The 18,075-nt window shown below is 33.6% G+C and overlaps 1 protein-coding gene and 1 long non-coding RNA gene across 3 annotated transcripts; one reads left to right on the forward strand and one right to left on the reverse strand.

Moving 5' to 3' along the window:
- The first annotated feature begins 975 nt into the window (after window positions 1-975).
- LOC108553789 (uncharacterized) lies at window positions 976-2,418 on the forward strand. Its single transcript, XR_001890661.1, has 4 exons — window positions 976-1,209; window positions 1,282-1,507; window positions 1,677-1,857; window positions 1,961-2,418. It is a non-coding gene; the product is annotated as an uncharacterized LOC108553789 (long non-coding RNA).
- A 4,983-nt stretch (window positions 2,419-7,401) lies between these two features.
- Window positions 7,402-13,014, reverse strand: LOC108553802 (sorting nexin-13). Of its 2 annotated transcripts, none has more exons than XM_017908844.1 (10): window positions 12,849-13,014; window positions 12,143-12,255; window positions 11,972-12,071; window positions 11,810-11,896; window positions 11,593-11,717; window positions 10,959-11,520; window positions 9,326-10,888; window positions 8,875-9,063; window positions 8,586-8,800; window positions 7,402-8,514 (listed from the first exon to the last, which is right to left on the reverse strand). In XM_017908844.1, exons 2-10 carry the CDS (start codon window positions 12,253-12,255, stop codon window positions 8,184-8,186), a joined length of 3,285 nt encoding a protein of 1,094 aa, XP_017764333.1. In that variant the 5' UTR covers window positions 12,849-13,014; the 3' UTR covers window positions 7,402-8,183. The 2 variants fall into 2 exon arrangements, with proteins under 2 accessions (XP_017764333.1, XP_017764334.1); XM_017908845.1 differs by lacking the exon at window positions 12,849-13,014 and adding an exon at window positions 12,382-12,561.
- Window positions 13,015-18,075: the final 5,061 nt, after the last annotated feature.

The raw sequence follows: 18,075 nt of genomic DNA on the forward strand, positions 1-18,075 counted from the left end.
GGAAATTAACCTTTGTCGGTTTTATTCGTATCCATTGTTTTTATATCTTGCTATACAATACAGTAAAAAATATTTATTTTTAATAATAACTTTAATGAAAGTTTGGAATCTGTTGATTAAGATGTGTTTTATGTTTAGTAAAATTGAGTGGAACTAAAAGAAAATAGAACGAGCAATTTAATTCATTATAGGGTTAAAGTTACTGCAGCTATTGGAAGAAAGAGTATAATGAATGGTGCGACTTGTACGTAATTAATTATACGTTTAGATGTATGTGTGCGCGCGCGTGTGTGTATATATATACACACATACATACGCATGTATGCGCGCACGCGCGCTTGTATGTGTGTGTATGCATATGTAATTCGTACATTGTAATTATAAAAAATCGAGTCTTTATAAAGAATATATAGTATAAGCGCGAATCCGTATAAATCGAACCGATTGTTGCACAAACTTGCAACACGTGGTTCACCTCGTGTAACGATGTGTGCGTGCGGGCGTGTGTGGGGAGGGTTGCGCGTGCACTTGTGTGTGTGTGTGTGTGTGTGTGTGTGTGTGTGTGTGTGTGTGTGTGTGTGTGTGTGTGAGCGCGCGCGCATACGCACACACACACACACATATATATATATAAATAAATATACATATTGTATCAAAAAGAAAAGAAGGAAAAGAATGAAAGAAGATACATAGGAAGGCGATTGAAGATATTTTTAATACCAGTTTTGCCGTTGGAAAAACGCATCCCTGCAGCTCCTGTAGTTTCCTAGTGGTTAACGGTGAAGATTGCTAAGAAGAGTAACACTGATTTCAAATGGTGCTAGGAGGTTTAGCACAAACCCCAGCACGCACAGAAGTCAGTACCTCTGTCTTCTTATTGTCTCCATATCCTCCTCACTGATTTTCAGTATCTTCGTTGAAAACTGAAAATGTTATTATAATTCACGACTTTTATATTGCAGCTTCAAAGCGTAAAATTTTGTTGAATGTTAGAATACAAGTCAAAATTTGGAGAAAACTATCTTCAAATCAATTTGCTGCAAAATCGCGCACTTCTTTCAAATTTAGGTATCTGTACAGAGTTACATCCTCCATTGCCGGTAGAAGAGTAATTAGCAACGAGGAATACGTCACTGTTTCGAAAAAAGGTTCACTTAGAGATATTCCTACTGTAGTTTCACCCAATCTCCATTTAAGGAATTTATCCAAGTAAGAGATCACTTTTATCCAACAGTTAATATCATTGACCAACAATTCCACTCCACAACATATTTTTTTCAGCTTCAAAGTAAAAATGTTCCCGATCCATAGACTTAAAGCAAAAAATTGAGGAAGTCGGGGATTGGTGACACTTTTTTCCAATGAAACGATGAAGATGATGGGCCGGGAAGAAGAAGTGAGGCTTTACGTGTCGTAGGTGGGCCCAGACCTAACCCAGACTGTGCCAAGAGCGCTCGGATGGCTTCCTATATGCAGGCAGCTTGTTCACTTGCCGTAAAGCAAAATGGTAACTTAATATTAGACTTGAATATAAGTACGGTAATCCCACACCAGAGTCCAAAGTAAGCCTACACCTACCCGGCCGGCCATCCCTGGACCTCGGTTCCCCCTTACGAACGCCCTCGAGCGTAATAATACGACGGGATACTAGATATCGGTGCTCTCTGTGCTTCTAGGTGCAAATTGCGACCACCTATGCACGCACTGCCGTCCCTGTTTCTCCGATTCCAGCCTGTACCCGCGTCTCTCTTCCTGTCAGCAAGCTCCTTACAGCCTGTCGTCCAAGAAGATGACTCTGTTCTGGTTAAACTTACTGAAAAAGCGCTGATGATGGATCATGGAGAAATGGACAGATTTGTAAGATTTTTATCGATTTATTTACAATTCTTTTTTAGTAATATTGCATAAGGAAGTTTTTTGCAAAAAAAAGTCATAACTTTGGTACCTCTACATTTTACAGCGCATAAATAAAGGAGAGAAAAGAAAAATTGAAAGAATATGCATCTGTAGAATGTCCGGGGAAGAGGGAAAACTAAGATTTATCAACAGAAATAACATTTGTATTTTTGATTAACGACAAATGGCATCTCTGACGCAGGATTACAGAAACTCGATCCCGTTCTTCAATGTTTTTTTTTTTCCTTTTTATTTTTTTTTTGAGAGAGAGAAACTCCGCCGTGAGCGCTCCCCGAAGTGCGACGACCTTCGCGTTGCGAGGAACTAGGATAAACCAGTGGTCTGCGTGTCTCTTTGGACGTAGAGTAAGCTAATCCGACTGCGTATCATGTTTGCAGCCCCTTTAAACGATACTGATACGCCTTAGTCGCGAAAGTCGCATGTTCCGAGCTCCAGGCAGTTTTTACATCTCTTTACTTAGGAATTCTGATTGCACAAGTTCATCAATATATTTGATACTTTTAAAAAAATTCAGTATTAAGTGGAAAAGTGAAGTATTAACAGATTTTCTGTTGCTCTGATAGAGGCACAGTAATTTGTCCACAGGTAAGCCTACGTTTTACTATTAATATATACCATAACAGATGTACAAAGCAGTTTTTAATGGTAATCAGGTATTTTCCAGGGCTGCCGACTTTACGCTACGTGGTTTTGGATAATTCCAAATTAATCAGACTTTGAGGGTGAAACGCAGCTGGAAATAGGCCAGTAGACCGCGGACAGATGCTCACTGAAGCATCCCCATACACGCAGGTGTTTTTACGACTGCTGAGAACTACCCTCCCAATGAACATGGACGCATCCCCAAATGCCAACTTTGTCATTTCGTTCTTGCTAAATTCTATAATTTATTCGTATTCAAAGGAGATGGTTAGAAAATTAAAATTGAATTAACTATATTTGTCACATTTATCTTTCTATTCTGCCTTTCGATGAAATTAGATTAAAGATTGGAAGATAAATTATCTATAATTTAATTACTTGTAACTTCAAAAACTTGGTACTGTTACCAAAATAGATGATGAAGGAAATATGTCTTTTTTAATAAGATGTTTTATTGTAGAAAGGAAAAACACATTGGATTCATAGCAGGGATTCTTTGACGGAGGACCAATAGCCACCCCTGCAGATGGTCTCCCCAGTAAAAAAGACTACCGTCGCGTTCCAGCTGAGATATCGATCCAAGTTCCTATCTCACCCTTGATCAAATCGCGTTCCAAAAATTTCTTTCATGTCATTCTCTCATTCAGTTGCTATTGTTTAAGATTATTAATGATTATTGTAATCCAACTTCCTTTACAAGTAGAGATGTTATGTGACTCCATTTACTCTTAGAAACGATAGTAGATCGACTAGCTTTTCTATCGGTTCACGGCATATTACTGTTTGTTTATTTTAAGTCCCAGGCGTATCTTGTTTCGGAACCAGACCCAGCTGACCGCAGCCTGGCATCGTTTTCTCGTTTTATTCTCTTGCGTTACGCGTCGACCTGGTGTCGGTGGCGCGAATTAAGCGAGAAAAATCGACGCCATGAAGCGGATGCACGCAGTTTCCAGAACGATCGATTCGATTTTTCAGAATCAACTACATTTTAGAAACTTCAGAATTTTATAGCTCTACATACACACTTTTATACAAATTCACTTTTCAACTAGCTATGAACAAAATTTTGAATATATAAAATTTCTTCTAAACTAACTAAAATATATATTTCATTTAAAATGCCATAAGAAACTTATAGATTAAGTAGAAAAAGTTAACGGTAGAAAAAGCAACTTCGAATAATTGTCTTGAATGAAAGAGAAAATTTTTAAATAATTAAAATGAAAGAATTTTTATGGATTTAATAAGAGGTAGGGTTAAAAATAATTGTAATTGATAGAAAAGCCAATGGAAATAATGATCGATGATTTTGCAAGAATATAATGACAATTCAATTTTAGGCTCGTCTGAACGCCTCACGTTGCTCGCCTTGCATCGAAATCCCCGAGCCACCCCCAGTGTAAAGAAAAAGACGGATCAGTTGCATATTCCGTGTCATAAACGTTCTTTTCTGCGAAGTTTTGTAACTTTATATAAAAAAGAACCTAACTTCGTTTATGATAAATATTAAAACGGAATTACACGTAAAGTTCAAGTTAAAAAAAATTGCATCACTGAAAGTATTTGCTATTATAAAAAGCAATTTGACTTCTGAGTTATTGTGCAATTTGAAATCTTTCTTACTACAAATTTCAGAAGAAAAGGTAAGAATTTTCGATAAAAAAAGATATTAACGGAGTTGCAAAACATTGCATTGATAAAAAATAAAAAGAAATCACTGGTCCATCACCAGAAGATATCTAAAAAATCATAACACTTTTCCATAAAATCAATTTTGCAAATTCCAGAACCTTTTTACCTGTTATTGAAGTTAATGATATCCCACAGGATGTTCTTTCTGTCAGACGTCCTATTAGAGCGATACAACAGACACCCCATCGCTCCTCTATCATAGCCAGTCACCACAATAAACACCAGCACACGCACTGGAAGTTTAATCTTCCGAATATCGATACCATTCTCAAAATCGAATCACGGACGCGGGATCATCAGCGAGCGCGCACTAGAGGTAACCCTTAGGAGTCGACGCCGACGCATTCGACGGGATCCATCACTAACCCCCCGTAGTGGGACACCTATAGACCCCGGAAATATCGTAAGAAACAGCAACGAGCGAAAATATAACAGTGCAAATGAATTAAAACGAGAAGACACGCGAGAATGGCCACGAGGAGAGCCATGAAGGTTCGTAACGAGCATGGGCCTCTGGACACGACTGATCGAGTGACCGAGGGGGTAGCATTGTAAGAATACCCCTCCTCGTGCGCTTGTATAGAATTACGTGTGTTGATCGCGCATACAGCTCTCTCCGTCCCCTTGGTTCACGGCAAAAGGGAGCACGAAGGGAGAAGAGTGGTTCTCTGTTCTCGCTTCCCCTCTATTGCCTCTCCTACAGCCTTTCACCGTGCGTATACCCACCCCTGCGTACCCCTGTCCCCTGTCCCCCCCTTTGAGGCGTCCTCTCTCGCGTGCGTGAATCATGCATATCGATTTTCTTTCGTTAGTACGTCGTTCGGTAGTCGTTGCCTGGTCGTGTACGCCTCTGACGATGTATTTCCCCTCTTCTTTTGCTCGAGAGAGAGCCCGGGGGCCGACCGCTGCTGGAACCCCTTCTGAAAATGCGCTAGACGCGCCACCGCCGATTCTTTTCGCCACAATGGGTAGAGGAGGTTCGTTTTTAGCAGCCTGATGGTTATGATCTGGATAGAGGTTCAGAGTATGGAGCTTGAGAGGGATAGGATTATTGGGGGGTTAGGAGGTTCCTCTTGCCGTAACAGAAATTAGAGTAAGATATTTAAAAATACGCAAATGGTGAGTTAGACGTATTTAAAAAAATGTTTGTTGCGGGTAAATTTACTTAGGTATTTCGAAATATCGTTATTAAAAGGACCATTAAGAAATTTGAGGGAAGAAGTAAAGAATGAAAAGCCTGATGAATGAAAAGAAATTTGCAAAGACTAAAACGGTCTGGTCCGGCTCCCCATCTTTGGATGCTGAAAGCCCTCAGAGAACCCCCTTCTTTTTACCCAAGCAAAATGTCCCCGTATAACGCGAACAACGATGAGGCAGGCAATGCTCTCGTACCCCGTGCCTCCTTTTTTCTAATTCATTCCCCCTAATCTCACAGCAGCAGGCCTTCGGTAATAAAGTTTCTTTGTTTTTGCTCACTCTTTTCTCTCTTCTTATTGTGAGCTCCTTGGCTATTATTAATGGTCATGGTGAATCGATTTTGGATAATTAACTAGTTTCTTTGTTACAGTTCTTGAAATTTAAATTTGGTTAATATTTGTGATTTTTCAATGTTGCGAGAGAAATTAATAATACATTTTTAACTCTAGAAACTAGTTATCTTCCCGGTTTGTGGAAGAATTATCGTATTATAATTCTTTTTCTTTAATGTTTTTTTTCATGTGAAATATTTGCGATATCTTTTACAAAATATGTAATTTCAGCAGTTTTAATTTAATTTCAAGAACTATTTTTTAGAGAATAAGAAATGTATTTTTATAATCGAAAAAGAAACATTTAGATGTAAGAATGTTGCTAAATTTTATTTATTTAAAGACTACAAAGTTTTTCTAAAATTATAAAAGCCAAATATGGTTTGTCCGTCAAGAAAAAGTAAAGGTACAAGAAGAAAATAAGTAATATTGATTTATAAACAATTCCTTTAATAATAAGTAAACGATGACAGGCGCTTCAACACGATAGAAATAACATTTATGTATATATACAATTGTACGACATTTACAACAATTTTTCACTATCGTTAAGAAATATTATTCAGTAATGACAGAGGAATTAAAAGACTATACAAACTTAGTTTTCTTTTTTTGGATATAATCTCCATGGAGATTTGAAATAAATAAACTTGTTTTTAATTTTTTGTTTCACTACATGAGGGTTTTAAATGGCACAATACATTGAAAATTGTTTGGCGAATTAAGTACATATATACTCTCCTAACGGTTTGCACTATGCGAAGTTCAGGAGTTTACACCCGGAATGGCACAGGGATAAGAAATGTAGTGCGATCGCAACACCTATTCTCATCTTTGACGTTCCTAAAATCGTCAGAGTATATCAGTAACACTTCCTGACATAATTATAGAATTCCCATATCTATACAGAGGATATAAAAGGTCAATTGCGAATGTTTGATTCGCGAAAAAATTAAATATAAATATGAAAAAATAAAAGAACAGAAGAAAAATAAATAGAAACATTATCATTGGAAATGCAAATACGATACTGAAGGCAACTCACTTAATAGTAATATTCTATCTCTAATTAATAAGATAAAAATGAGTGAAAATAGTAAATATTTTTTTTACGGTGAACTAGAAGACTAAAATAGCGCGCATGAAAATATACTTATTATCACATATGATGATAAAAACGAAATTAAATACTTTTTTAAAAGACAATATTGAAATTGAATTAAATTAATTTTTATAGTGAGATATTTAAACATATTTTCATTAGAAAAATTTTACATAACTTTTAAATGAAGTTAATAATTTCCTGAAGTTAATAATTTCCTGAAGTTATGATTATGTTACTTTAATAATGAATATAATGTTTGCATATTATAAGTTTGATAGTTAGAAAATAATGTTTGTTACATATATTTAATTTTCGAAAACCTACCCCAGTGAATAGAAGTTAATCATACAATGTTATTTTATCCTATTCAGATCCTATTCTTTCCTTTTGTCATGTATCGTATTAGCAGATGTGGTCGTTTTTGTCAATAGGGAAACTATGTGTGTCATGAAATCACTGTTAAGAAAACTACAATTTAGAGGCCTTTCGTTTGAACCAATTAGTTCCTCATTTTTCTGGAATGTAAATTCCTGAGCTCTGTACAATGCGTTGAAGAATAACATTGTCGTGAAAAAGTTGGTCTTCTAGCTTACGTGTAAAAAGTGAGTCCATGTTTGTTTTTCTTTCATTTTAGCATAAAGTACATCGTTAAAATGCAGAATGGAATGCACAATGTCCTTAAATATATGTGTCTCTAAGAGATAATCAAGAGATTTGTGAAATATTTCATAACCTACGTAATACCGGCGAAATTCGATTAAAGTGCTCGAATTAATTCGTGTAAATCGTTTATTAGACTTATTTGGCCACTGGATTACTGCGCTTATTTTACTCGAATATACATATTAATAGAAATTGAGATTACGTTTTAGAAAGCCTTTTTTCATAGAACTTTCAATTTGTTCCCAGTTTGAAAATCGAATTTTCTACTTCCATTCTTCTTCCTATTGTTTATTGCAATAAAATTGGCTGCTCAAGATAATTATCTGCACGATTGCTTTACCTTTAACAAGTTCTTAGGTAATTTTTGATTTGAGCCTTAACTGAAATACGTCCTTCGCATTTTACAATTTTAAACATGAATATTGGTTCCCTTAACCACTTCTGTAGATATTTGCTCAATAAAACGATATTTGTGAGTCAGATATAGTTTGTAAGAAATCAATTGCTTGCTCAAACCTATTTAACAGTCATTTTTCATTTTAATATTTTTTAAGGTCTTTGATGCAGATAGTATTTAATGAAAAAACTCATAAATGTCCCTAATTCCAAACAACACCAAGTGAAACAATCAGATCTTAAGATTTCTGAATGTTTCTATATTGTACCCTTGGCGAAATCGAATACAGTTTCTGGAAAATATCCACTAAGTTGTTTTGAGGAAACAGGGTCTCTATAATTCCTTCCAGGAGCACATACAAAAGTCTTCTATTAAGCACAGGTCGCTGGAATAGCTCAAATACTCTCAGAAGACCCCTTCTGGTTGTTTCGCTACCTATGATATGTTTTAGTTCATCTGAAAAACAGGATAAAAGAGCGACTTTGGCTGCTACCCTCGTTCTGTTCTTCATTTCTGCATCCCTGAGTGGTTTTTTCTCAGCTTTGACTCCATTGGGCCAGAAACTGCTCCTGCAAGGTCATATAATTATTTAAACAATGTTAATTATATAATTAATTATGACAAAATTAGATTTACTCACTTGAATAATTTCAAATAGCCAGCTACTCTAGCTGGACTTGTTAGTAAGGAAACATACTCAACTATTCTTCGATTTACTATATCTCCAAACATCGTACGAATAATTTGTCTTAGTAATGTGATTATCCTTCGTCTCAGCCACTGGTTTCTTACTTTTAGGTCGAAGATCTCATCCATTAAAAGCAGCATTATTCGCAAAGGAATGTTATCATCGGTCTAAGATAAAAAGGAATTAAAATGTACTAATGAAGTTTGATTACCGATGATTTAAGTAAAAAATATTTAAGTACCTCTACATCCAAACTAGCACCAACTTTAGTGTTCTCGTAAAAGGCGTTGGACTTTTTTGGATTTCCAAAAAATTTACTTATATTATCCATAACTCCGTCTACAGTGTTTAACATGTTATCTGGCATAGTTTTCACGGCTTGAGTCATAGTTTTCATAGACGTTTTCAATGGATTCATTAGAGTATCTATCTGTATTAAGTTGAAGATTCAATATCTTCTACAATTATCTTACATGCATATACAAAGTGTACCAAGCAACTGACACTTTATACTCTGAAGAGAACATTGTACTTTTAATTACCTTTATAAACTAATTAAAAATTTATTTTAATTAAGAAAAGTGTAGTAACATTAAAGTATACACTTTATTTGCCTATTTTCTTTAGTTTCACATCGCATTGTTTCAGTTGTCCCAGTTGCCTAGAACATCCTATATAATGATTATAATTACCGTTTTAGATATTTGTCCACCGGTAACACCCTTGTCGTAATCCCCCTGTTCCAGGAAGTTTAATAACATATTCTGCAAACCCATGTGCCCTTCAACAACAGCTGGTTTCGTTAAGTGATACAACCAGGCATTCAGCATTAACATTCTTCTTTCCAAGACAGTTCTTTCCATATTATGAAAAGCTTTCTTTGCTGGAAAAGGAATTTTTGCTAGATCATAATATTTTTCTTTAATCTTCTGATAAAGGTTGTAGAAATCAGAGTATCTCCTATAAATGTGCCATTTCTCCTGATAACCTGAATCGTAACTCTTGGTTACTGCCACTGCATAGATCCCATAGGTTTTTCCACGGTCATTAACTATCCCAGTTTCAATAATCTTTGCGGTAATTTCGAATTTTCCCTGTTGTAACTTTTTAATGACATTCTGATCATAAGTATTATCGTCTAATTTAACAAATTGCTCTGCATTTGATTCTAGATAAAAAGTGACATCTTTGCCCTCGCTGACATGGTCTGTATCAATACTAACAGCCTTTCTTATACTCTTTACAATCCTCATATTAATTTCAGATTCAGGCTCTGCTTTATCCTCATTTGGACCCATGATACTGATCAAACTTGACGAGGAACTAGATTTTAATTTGCTATCCTTTAATTCAACTGGTTTAATGTCTTCAGGCTTGTATATCTCAGACATTTCATCTAGAGTTTCCAATTCATTATTTGTGCTTGATAAACTGATACTGTCCAAAGATTTTGTGTCTTCCTCAGATGTTGGGTCCTTTAGAAGGTCTAATTCAGCAAGCAGCTTGACATAAGCCATTGATTTTTTAAAACCGGGCAAGAATCGATCCTCGTTTTGCAATTTTTCATAACAACAAACTCTAAGATCATCGAACCATGTCTCCTTCACAGATTCAGTTTTTATTCTGTTCAACAATGTTTTTACTAAGGCATCATCTAATTGTAATTTGGGAGAGGCTTTATCGCTAAGGTACTGTTGGTAAATTTTGGTAGCTGCTTCCTTTAAATTATCTAGGTCTGTGTTTTTACGTTTGGTACTCATAAGACTGGGAGCTGTTTGGGCTGCATGCAACTTCTGTAATTCTATGTTCGATATCTGTTGCTCTGCTGACACTCTCCAGCCATAAATGTTCAAATAAAAGAACAGATATGACTCTGCATTTATAGAAGTCATATAGTCAATGAAGTAACTTAATGCAATATTATTTTTTAAAAGCTCATCTAGGGGTAAATTCACTAGTTTCTGTCCAGGCATCAATAGTCTGTTCCAATCAGGTTGAGTACCAATCCCATCAGTCTCTGACTCCAGCCCTTCCTGCATACCGATAATTCTAGTTTCCAAGATTTTTTTTACATATAGCAAGCTGTTCAACTGTTGCTTTACTGATAGATCATCTTCTCCTCCAGAATCCTTAGAACGAAGATGAGCTATTTCTTTACAGACTATGTTTTTTGTTGCCATTAGTTCATCTAAGCTATCTGTCACTCTGATCACTGTTAAGAACACATCGCTGGGTAAGCTACCTTCCTTAGCACACTAGAAAAACGAAATTGTAAGAAGGACAGTTTAATTCTTGTTCTTCATACTGATTTTATAATATACTTACCAGCCATATACATGCCTGATTAATATAATCAGGGTCAGAGAATAAATCCAACAATGGTCTAATAATCACGTTTACTAACAACTCTCTTAAAATAAATCTCACAGTCAGGCAATCAAAGTCTTCCTTTGGTAAAACAAGATACAATAAAATCTCAGATATTTCTCCAAGAAATTCGAGTTCCTGGGCGCTGTTAGTGCACATCAGGTCCCTACAGATCAAATTATTCTCCATCTGCACTTCCAAATCAAAGAATACCTTCTCCAGCGATTCCTCTTCTTTCTCTTCATTACTTTCAATGGGTTCAGTGAGGGATGATAAATTGGGAATATAAAACTTAGACTGGGAGTACCAGGATACATCTGTTTCGCTTTTATTTCGTCTATGTGTAGGTGTCTTCTTAGGAGTACCACTAGAAGTACTTGAACTAGCACTACCTTTCTGCAATTTTTTGGTTCGAAGTTGCTTTATTTTCGCTCTTGCTTGTCGATACAGCCTAACGTGAGAAGCTGCATCATCCACGAGACGTGTCGTTAAATATGGTATCCAATCTACACCTTTTACTCTAATTAAAAGATGACTTTTTAAAAAGAAAATAAAGGGAAATTAAGAAATCATTGAATTGTGTTTTATGTACCGATTTGCAATGTTGATAGCTATTTTCTGAGCAGTGTCCCGAACAGAACATATAAACTCCTCGTCGTCTGTAATAATGCTGTACCATGGTTCCACATAATCTCTGATAACGAAATCTAATATTTCCTACATGGGAGAAGTCGCAAATCGCTATGTTACTCTTACTATCTTACATTGGCTACATAAAAGTAGTATAAGTTCTTAAATCGATTATGTACTTGCAGGGACTCGTCAATAATACGACTACCAGTGATTCTTCTATCTAAAGTAAAGGTCATCTTTTGCTTGGATAGATCTAAAATGTACTGGAACAAAAGACAAACATTATTAAGTATTTTTTAAGATGGCTAATCCAATTGCATTTATCAATATTGATATACCTGCCGTAATTTTTCAGTTTTCTTGTTTATGTCTTCTCTTTCAGATCTAACTGTATTATCAAGGTTTGCGCCATACGTTCTATATATACATGTGATTATCCTGTTACAAAAAATAAATAAATATAAATTAATATTCTTGATACTACAACATTAAAAGTAGCAGTGTTATACCCTAAAATTAAGGCGATCAAACAAATGAATAACTTCACGATCATTCCAAGTCCAACAATATATATGAGTATAGCAGCTGCAACTCCAAGAAGTCCATATAGTGGAACATTCATCTGCAAAAAATCACACTGCCTCAATAGTAACTAACAAAAAAAGACATATTAGTATAATGTTACAGTATCGTAAGAAAGTTTAATAGTGACTCTTGATTTAGATAAACAAAAAAAAATATGAATTACTGGAAATTTCCTATTTGATGGTCCTTATCAGTGATCAGCATGAAGTGTAGTTCCCTTCTCGCATTATCGCGAGATTGAATTCTCATAAAACACTGGACGCTTCCAATTTCATTAAAACGTTTTTTTCTATTTTACGTTTCTAAAGCTATTCAATATTGATATCACATCACACTGTATCACTCAAATATTATCACATTGACGTTTACACTACGAATTGTAAACCTAAGTTGAGTACATAGAAGAATGAACAAGATGACAGAAAGGGGTAAAAGAAACTTCCGAAAACGAAACTTTAATAAAATAAATATCAAAAATATTGAAAGAGAATTATTCGATTAATTGGTGCGTACTCAGTGAGGAATTTGCGCACATTAAAGTAAAAATAAATGTTAGTAGAACAATATGTTCCGTCTGCTATGGTCAAGTCAATCGTTGCACGCGCGCGCACGCCATTCTTGTACACCCACCTTTGGATTCCCGGATAAACGGTCGTGTACATACAACTACGTACATATTGCAATTATCGTACGAATCATCGCACGAAACTAGTCAGCTAATCAACAATTTATTTACATCTTTGCAAACGAACATTAAACCAACAAATACGTTTGACGACATGTCTTGACGCGGTTAACTCCGCGTGCGGATGCTAGAGGCGCTTTTGCGCGCCAACTTTAGGCATTACACATACCACCTGATCTTTATGATTTAAATTAGATTCAGCTTCCCTTCGTCTTTAAATATTTATCTATGAAAATTAAATTTTAACCATTTTTTTAAAATATTATAACAATTAATATAAATTTGAAGCATTAGAATTAGCAAATAATTTTATAATATAATTTAGAATATATTCAATTTATCAAATCGATATTAGTTTTTTATATCGGCACATAAAGTATTTTTTAAAGTGACACTAACAAATTATATATTTAACATACATTTCATATTTTTGCAAAAAATTGTTAATAAGAAATTTTTTCTAGGGTAGAATTAAGAACACGGTTAAATTTTGTATACAATTTTTTTTAAACTAGTTTGAAAAATATTGATAAATAAATGTAGGACTCATAAAACATATCGTTTATAACTTTGGAACAATATTTTATTTTTTGAAAATAAAGTTTGTTTTATAATTAATTTAAGCTAATTTTGGAGATAATATAATATGTAGTATTAATATTAATATTTTGACTTCTAAATAGAATGTGTATCGCATATTAAACTCCTAAGAAAAGATAAAAGAAAGATAAAGCACTTTTATTTACAAAATCAGAGCATTAAGCCACAGCGATTAAGATACATCATAATTATATAGACTAATTATATTTATTCAAGCATAATGTTGAATGTTTGAATAGTCAGAATATAAACTAAAATGTTTATATCTAAAACCTACGTCATTGTGCCCATTTTATTAAAGATCTTCGAAATCTGACTCTTTAAACTTAATTCTTTAATTTATACTATAGCCGTTTGTATCTTTTCTTTTTTTTTTGTCTCAGTAGATTTCAGTAGATTTCAGTGCTGTTGTACACTTCCTCATGATAAAATAATATGGCTAAAAAAGAAATAAAAATTATACAATTAACTATTGTACACAATACGATATACAATTACTATTGTACACGAAATGCGTTACGCTATTATGAAAAGTACTTTTCATAATACAAGATGAATAATTCGGAATTTATGTACTTACAATTAACAAATCTTCTATTGCACAGTACTGTCACATTATTATGATATCAAAATCAAAAACAAAACACCCGCCAATTATGTAGCTACAGTAGGAAGGAATAAATGCGACAATAATACCAACTATCTAAACAATAATAAATTCATGAGAAATGGCTTCTATCACCCTCTTGTAATAACAATGTTTACTACAGTATTTATCAAAACATTATCTTTAATGCAGTTGTTCTGTTTTACTGTTTTACAAGTATGTAAGGTTTGATATATCCATTTGATTTTAGGTTGGCTGACCATATAACATACAGGATAGACATATTTGACTGCGAAATGAAGATTTAGAAAAGGACAGTGGATGTGGCAGATAAAAAGGGATTAAAACTAAATTAGGTGATGTTATCTTGTAACAACATGATATGGTGAAAGGTATGTTGTGATCCTGATTTGAATAAATATTGATATCAGTGATCAAAGTCACTGACCAATGCTAATGTGTCCAGATTCAGAAAGTTGGAGCTCAATTGTCTAAAGAAAAGGGAAAAGTTCAAGTGAAAGCAGTGAGAACAGGAAATACATATTATGTAGAATCAAAAAACAGGAAAGAGGTAGCTTATATATGAACAGGGAAAGATGTGTGACATCGATAATTGGGTCAAGCAAATATGAGGACCATTGAAGAGATGGAAAATGAACAATTGGTAATAGTTATAAAAATTAAAGATAAATTGAATATAGAGTATAAATGTTTCATTAAGACACAAATGTGTAGAAATATCTATAGGAACTTGGAAACTATAAGAGCAGAACTTGGAGACTATAAAAGAAGCAATGATAATGGTGTTGTGGCACATCATAGACTTCATTTGGCCAATAAAGCCAATGTCAAAAGGAGGTAAAAGGTATGATTATTCGAGAAAAGAACCACTTGGTTGACTGATTTATAACTGACTAAAGATTTAATATGAAATATTATTAACGATGGATTTTTTCCATTATAGGAGACTTACGAACACGAGTAATATTTATATGCAAGAGCCAGCCACTAAGGGTAAAGTAATAAGTATCATTTTATAATATTTCAATGGATTGTATATCTGTTTTTAAAAATTTGACCGATATACAATATTTACTTTCTAAATTTCTATATTAATGTATTAAATAATTTCTAATTTGAATTACAATAATAAATAATAAATTTTAATAAATTTTATTTTATAAGTATTTTACATTAATCAAACTAATATATTTGTCAAACTAGGTTGTAATGAAAACAACTGTTGGTGATATTGAGTTAGAATTATGGGCAAAAGAAACTGCAAAGGCATATAGAAATTTTATACAATTATGTTTGGAAGGTTATTGGGATGACACTATATTTCATAGAATTATGAAGGGATTCATAACACAAGATGGTGATCCCACAGGTACAGGAGAAGGTGGTAAAATATATGGAGAACCATTTAAAGTGAGACTATATTTAAAAATGAAATGAATTCTATTTTTATTAAATAATAATTATCGGATATATATGTTTTAGGAGGAATTTCATACGAGATTACGTTTTTGTCGACGAGATTTAATTGCTATGACTAATGCTGGAAAAGATGACAGTATTTCCCAATTCTTCTTTACTCTTAGTTCTACACCAGATTTGCAGAATAAACATACAATCTTTGGTAGAGTTATTGGTGAATCTATATATAGTATGCTTAAACTCGAAGAAGCACTTGTAGATGAGGTAAATTTAATGTTTGCAAGAATATATATCAAGAATACATATAAATATAATATTTCCTCTGTTTTGTAGAATGATAAACCACTTTATCCTCCAAGATTGATAAAACCTATAATATTGAACAATCCATTTTCTGATATTATACCAAGAATAATAGTACAGGAATGTGAAGAAGTAAAGGACAGTTTAAAAACTAAAACAGCAGCAGTATTATTCTTTGCAATGTAAGATTTTGTTACAGAGATTTCAATCTTTTATCATTTGGTGAAGAAGCAAAGGAAGATGAAAAAGAATATGTGATATTAAATAAAAAGTTCAGTGGTAAGGGCAAATCAACTCATGATCATTTAACTGATCCAAAATGAAGCTCACAACCAGCTGTTGAACCACCTGGACTTGCAAATAAAAAAAGGAAGGAAGGCCGCATTAGTAGCGATCGGGAAAATGACGACGAAGTAAGAACTCAAGTAGAATTAGAAGTTGTAAAGAAAGAGAAAGAGTTAGTTTATTATTTGCATTATAACTATGTTATAGAAAGTAGGAATTTTTATTGATTGTCTCGTATATTTATATTTTCAGAGCAATGAAGGAAAGGATAAAAAATACATTGAGAGATACAGAAAAGGAACCGAAGAAAGTACAAAATTATAAAATAGATGATGTTGAAGATGATGAGGATATAAAGGAAAATGAATAGGGAATAAAAAACTCTTTATTACGTTTTGCACAAGAGAAAGCCGAGGAAATGCACGACAAGAGATGTCAGGAATTATTAGGATAATTCATGTATTGGAATAGAATCATTTACCATATGTTTATAAATATTGTACATATATATATGGTCATTGTAATGATAATTATTACGTGATATTTATTACGAAATATTTTTTTCTCGCAACGATCCGTGATACGGACATCTACTCAGATTCTAATGTCTTTATGTCATTGTTTATTATGTCGTTAACAATTAACATGTATATGTAAAACTTTAAAAATGAATAAAAAGTAGTTTAACATGTAACCATCGCAGTTTCATTTTCTTTTTATCAAGAACAAAACCACGCATCTTCATCTGTAACTTCATGTTCAACGGGCTATTAAGAGAGTAAAAAAAACGAAGAAAAATGTGTTATACTTATTTATGTCCTTTTATTGTTTTGTTTCTCCCGCCCTACGGGTCACGTGGTTTTGCAATCGGTAGTTTCGATCAGCGCCATCTATGATCTGGGCTCAAAAAGCAAGAAAGTGATAGGAATATAGAATAGGCAAGGAGGTCGTCGTTGTTCTGGTCACGTGGTACACAAGGACAGAGTGGGGATAGAAAAGGATAGAATGGCCCCGGCAGTGAAAAATTATTAATTACTCAATTTCCGTAAACAATTTGTGAACTTTTATAATTTCCTTGCAAAGCTGGAACTTCAGGCTACATTCTTATAGAACTTTCGTAAAGAATTTAACTCTAAATTGTTAGTTATTAATTTTTGCTTTATGGCGTCTATGATTTCGTAACAACGACCATCGCAATCTTACGTGAAAATATTTAACACTAAACGAAACTAGAAGCAAAATGTGATCAAAAGTTATATGAGAAGATTCGCAAGAACATTGTCTTTCTAACGAGTGCATAAAGTTTCATAAATTAATTACGTAGAGGATAGTAATTACTGAAAAACCAATGGCGTCTTCGACAATCTTCGACAATAATTCAAACATTTCGTAGAGTAATTATTAATGATTTATTAATCAGGGACAAATTTATATCGAAAAACATATTGGAAAGTTCTTGAAGGGTCTGCCTTTACGATGCAATTATAAAGGCTCATAAATTATTTGCAGGAATTGAGTAATTAATTAATTTTCTAATAAAAATTCAGAAAGGAACAGTCAGCACCACCTACAGTTGTGTACTGGAACTAACGGGACAGTTCCATACAAAAACCAAAATTAATTAATTAATTACTCAATTCCTGCAAATAATTTATGAGCCTTTATAATTGCATCGTAAAGGCAGATCCTTCATGAACTTTCCAATATATTTTTCGATATAGATTTGTCCCTAATTAATTTATTATTAATTATTATTCTATGCAGTGTTTGAATTGTTGTCGAAGACGCCATTGGTTTTTCATTAATTACTATCCTCAACGCAATTAATTTATGAAACTTTATGCACTCGTTAGAAAGACAATGTTCTTGCGAATCTTCTCATATAACTTTTGATCACATTTTGCTTCTAGTTTCGTTTAGTGTTAAATATTTTCACG

This window comes from Eufriesea mexicana, unplaced genomic scaffold (assembly GCF_001483705.2).
Source record: "Eufriesea mexicana isolate 0111107269 unplaced genomic scaffold, ASM148370v2 scaffold13223, whole genome shotgun sequence".
Classification (NCBI taxonomy): Eukaryota; Metazoa; Arthropoda; class Insecta; order Hymenoptera; family Apidae; genus Eufriesea; species Eufriesea mexicana.

What these genes read in the sequence shown, in the direction of transcription:
- LOC108553802 (XM_017908844.1), bottom strand. Translation starts at nt 12,255, where the DNA reads ATGAATGTTCCACTATATGGACTTCTTGGAGTTGCAGCTGCTATACTC. An exon ending in TTGATCGCCTTAATTTTAGG is followed by an intron (nt 12,072 to 12,142) that starts GTATAACACTGC and finishes TTTTTGTAACAG; the next exon opens with GATAATCACATGTATATATA. An exon ending in AAACTGAAAAATTACGGCAG is followed by an intron (nt 11,897 to 11,971) that starts GTATATCAATAT and finishes CTTTTGTTCCAG; the next exon opens with TACATTTTAGATCTATCCAA.